Source organism: Cryptomeria japonica, chromosome 1, assembly GCF_030272615.1.
Source record: "Cryptomeria japonica chromosome 1, Sugi_1.0, whole genome shotgun sequence".
NCBI classification, from domain to species: Eukaryota; Viridiplantae; Streptophyta; class Pinopsida; order Cupressales; family Cupressaceae; genus Cryptomeria; species Cryptomeria japonica.
Genome location: NC_081405.1, coordinates 4,029,309 through 4,033,893, shown reverse-complemented (window position 1 = coordinate 4,033,893; position 4,585 = coordinate 4,029,309). Strand labels below are relative to the sequence as shown.

At 37.1% G+C, this 4,585-nt stretch overlaps 1 protein-coding gene across 1 annotated transcript; it reads right to left on the bottom strand.

Annotated features, from left to right (window-relative positions):
* Positions 1-2,585: 2,585 nt before the first annotated feature.
* Positions 2,586-4,138, bottom strand: LOC131036654 (F-box/kelch-repeat protein At1g80440). Its single transcript, XM_057968592.2, has one exon. The coding sequence runs from the start codon at positions 3,939-3,941 to the stop codon at positions 2,835-2,837; it is 1,107 nt and encodes a 368-aa protein (XP_057824575.2). The 5' UTR covers positions 3,942-4,138; the 3' UTR covers positions 2,586-2,834.
* Between the last annotated feature and the right edge of the window lie 447 nt (positions 4,139-4,585).

Genomic DNA, 4,585 nt, shown 5'->3' with positions numbered 1-4,585 from the left:
AAGCAATCTACACCAAGGCATTGGGCTTGAATAAATGTGTATGAGAGAATGTTGGTTTTCCTCCAACATGGATTGAAGTTAGGTAGAAGGTGCACATAGGTTCCTCCACTAAGAGAGAGTGAGTAGAGAAGGTGAGAGGGTGTGTCTTCTAGAAATCTTTGTTGGGGTAGACGATAGAATGTTATTTTTGTTGCAGGTTGGAAATTGTATTTGAAGATGAAAATAAGGAAGAGTTTGGGGTTGGTTGTGGGTGATCCCTTAGGAAATTCAGTCCTTGTCAAGAGTGAAAGAATGTACATGGATAGAATGAATGAAATGAGAGGTATGATGAGAGGTTCGAATCTGAGACCAAAGTAGCAATGAAAAATAGAAGATAAGAGGAAAATTTAGGTATAAGGAAGCCCCATTATTTTTCTAACAAATGTTTATTTTTAAATGATGTTGTATATGCAGATGAAGACGGAAAAAAGGAAATATTGCAGCAACATGCCTTAATGGTGGCATGAAGGAAGAGAGAAAAAGTGAAGTTGTAGAGTTTGAGGATGAAAAAGAGGAGAGTGCAATAGTAGATGAGAGTCCTTTGGAGCCTGACATAAAGGTATTTGAAAGTGTAGCTGAGAATAAAGAAGATGTTGTAGCACTGAGAGATAAAGAGGTAATGCACAATATTTTTTATTTTTATGTTGAAAAAGAGAATGGATTCTATGAAGACGAAAATATTTTAGTAGACAGAGAGAAAGAGGATATTGTGGTGACAATGGATGAAGAAGTAAAATTATAATTTCTTGAATTGTATGAAATATGAATTATATATTGAGAATCGTGATGTAGTGAATGTAGATATGGAAAATAAAGTGAATGCAAAAATGGATTTTCTTAGTGTTGATCTATATCCAGAGAAACATATGTATGGTGTTGTAGGGAATAGTGCAAAAATTCATAAGGACTAGGGTTTAAGCAATATATATTAAGGAAAGGAAAACCCTTTATGGACTAGAAAGACTAAAACTCTAATAATTTTAAAAAATAAACTAGAACACTCCTACAAGAGTGATGTGCTCAGCGATAATGTTAAAATGTAGTAAGTATGCTCATGCTAATAGAGGTTTGCAAACTTGATATGTTTTTAAACTCTAATAGCCTTTACATGTTTAAAAATATTCTAGTAATCTACAATATGATAATTGTGCACAATTAAATGATTAATGAAAATAAGTCACTATTAGCTTTGTCTCTCTTCTTGTTATTCATGATTATCTTTAACTTGTGTTTATATTGTAGATACTAAAGTCACAAGCTCATTAACTATTAGTATTTAAATTCTACAAAAATCATTTCTTTTAGTGATTGTTTTCAAAATCTTTCACATGGATTAGTTTTTGATTCAATGTTTCTATTTAGTACTTTTTCCCTTTTCCTTTAGTCAAAGAATAAGAGAGAAGTACTCATTGAAAATTATGAAATTTGGAAGTTTTTTTACCAAAAAATTCCTTTCCATTGTACTTGATATCTAAATGAGCACAATTTTGTGTATGTGTAAACTTAGATATAAATTTATTTGTGTATAAACTTAGATATAAGTTTTTGTGTGAATAAACTTAGATATCAACAATTAAATCTTTTTGTAGGGAAAGCAGTGAAAAAAATTTTAACTCAAAGATTCACCACATTATTTGATACATGATTGGATCAGATTACCAACTTTTTATAATTTATTGTAGAAATCTAAATTAATTCACTAACAATATATCATAATTATTAGTTACATTAGGGTTATATCAACAATCTTAAGTTGCCACCATTGATTTTAAATATAATCTAATGACCTTCATTGTATTCCATAAGGTAAATTTTACCTACAAGATGTAAAGCTTGTGGGGGTTGAAATTACTTTTAAATTGTTGACCTCAATGAAAATCAATGGTCTACAAGAAATTTTTGGTACCCAAGATACAAAGAGGGCTATTAGACTATTTTAAATTAATGGTAGAAACTAAATAAAGTAGAGCCTACTTAAACCCATCAATGATTTCCACTTTTAGGCCTCTATTTTGCTATAAAAAAAACTATTTTTAAAATGAAAAGATTTGCAATAGTAATTAATGCATATTCGCCACTATTTTCTACCCAAAATATAATTTTTTATATAATTTTTTGAGAGGGAGTTTCGTAAAGTTTTCATGGTAGGGATAATGTAAGACTATTAAAACCCTCCTTGCACAAGTATCAATCATCACTTCAAAATTACCACTTAAGAATTCTTATCTACATAATAAATCATTTCTTATAAAATTTCAATATATTATTTATAAGCTTGATGCTAAGGTAAAAAGTTAGACTAATAAAAAATTAATTAATTTTTCAAAGTACCTTTTGACAAGACTAGCAAGTTTTGTTTCCCTCGATAAAACAAGCAACGGAAATTTACAACGATTGAGAGCAATGGTTAATTTGAAATTCAACCCCGGGTTGCGTGTCGTATAATTTCAAAAAACCGTAATCGGAGTAACTGTTTTTCGGAAAAACTGTCCGTTTCGAAATTACACCGACAATTTAACAGAAAAACTGTTTGCTTCGAAATTAAATACTAGATAAAATGAAGTTGTATTAACCCCAAAAATATTACAGAAATCTATGGATAAAACATGCTCATATATTCTTCATTGTATATTTACAGGGCGGCTTCTAGAAGTCATGGCTCCTGCCCAATGCCGATTCCCCACTCGCGAGTGGCCTCTGGTGGTGCCCACTTCTGTACAAAAAAAGCAGTCACTGACGACATACAGATCGGCGATGATTTTCTGACATAAAAACAGGATCATGAAAACGAAATCTCAAATCTCCACAGTAGCAGAAGACAACACAAAGCCTGAAAACTTTGGGGGTTTCTGAACCGCAAGCCATTTGGGGGAGTTTGAGATTGAGATTGCTTCCTTAGATTTAACTGTTGAGAGATCAAGCATGTAACAGGCCTGTTCGCCCCCACTGCAAGCAGAGCCGCTCACAAAGATCTTATCACGCCATACAGTAGCACAAGTAGCCACAGAAATTGATTGAGGAATGGAGTCCACAACACACCAGACATTCTCCTGGGCATTATACTGCATCATCCCCTGTTTATGAAAAGCATATAACAAGCTACCATTGACAACCACACAGGAGCGTGGGCAGGGGCAGCCTGCAACACTCCACATGTTTTCGAGCCTTCTCCAGAGCCCTGTGTTTGGATCAAACACTTCTGCGCTTCGCTCGAATCGGCCCTGCGATTCAGTGGTGTAACCGCTTATGACATAAAAGCTTCCGTCCAAGTAAACGCCATGGCACTCATCTCGATCTTGGCTCATGGGCGGCAGAGTTTCCCATCTGTCCTGCTCCATGTTATACACCTCTGCAGTCCTGAGGGCGTTCTTGTTGTCATCATGGCCGCCTGCAACATAGATGAGGCCGTCAGAAGGAGAAACTGTGCAGGCGAAGAAGGTTCGAACCGTGGGCATGTCGGCTCCCTGCCGCCATTTGCCAGACGAGAAATCGAAGATAAAAACACAATTCATGGCTTCCCAGTGAGTCGGATGCCATCCCCCAATCAAAATCAGTTTTTGATTGAGCGACACACTCTGGCAAAACAGGGGAACCCCGCCCTTAAATTGGGGAATCGATGGGAGCCAGTCCCAAGCGCCTTGCAGAGGATTGACTACGCTTAATCCATATGCAGGGGCTCTTTGCCGCTTGTCCTCCATGGATTTCTCCTGAGGAAGGGCTTGAATTAGGCATATGCACTGCTCACTTGTTCCCCCCTTTTTTCTATCTTGGTAGAACCGGGGGCTGTTCACCATAGCCTCCCAGTTCTTGCAGACAGCTTTGAGCTTGCTGTGGGCTTTGAAGGGCACTCTGTACAGGCACTCTCGGCCTATGTCGTCTGGAAGATTGGGAATCAAATCCATGATCAGAAGAGAAATTGAAAGGGGATTGTGAAAAGATCAGTCTGAGCTATGAACATCAGAGGGAAACTAAAAGGGGAATGTAAAGATAAGAGTTTGAGCTCTGAACTTCACAGACAAAGCGATTGATATGAAGTTAATGAGTTGGAATACCGAGAGGTTGAAGAAAAGGGGTTTTATATAAATGCAGATAAGCGATTAGTTTTATGAGGGGATTGCAATGGTGGGCCAAAACGGGCGGCGAAAAGGCAGACGGTGACACAGATTTTTAGCGGGGGAGGTAAACAAGGGCCTGAAATACGTCGTACACAATTAATCGGTGGAATCTGGAATTCTTCTAGAAGTTCTATCCACTTGCAGACAAACGCAAAGCGAGCAAAGTATTATAGGGTCGCCCGCTCTCTGATTGGCATTTGTGAGGATCGATCGGTGCACATGGCGTGACTAGCCATGCCGTCAAATTAATAAATGGCAGCTTTTGTTTCTACGCAGGGAAGCCGGCATCAGAAAATCCGATGCACCGTCGATTGTATTTAATATATAATATATAAGTTTTTAAATCGTTGTGGATTCATCAAAATACATGGAGCTCCGCTTCCACTGCATAAATAGTCGGAAGTTGAAGCCACGTAAATTTCTGTTTAAAA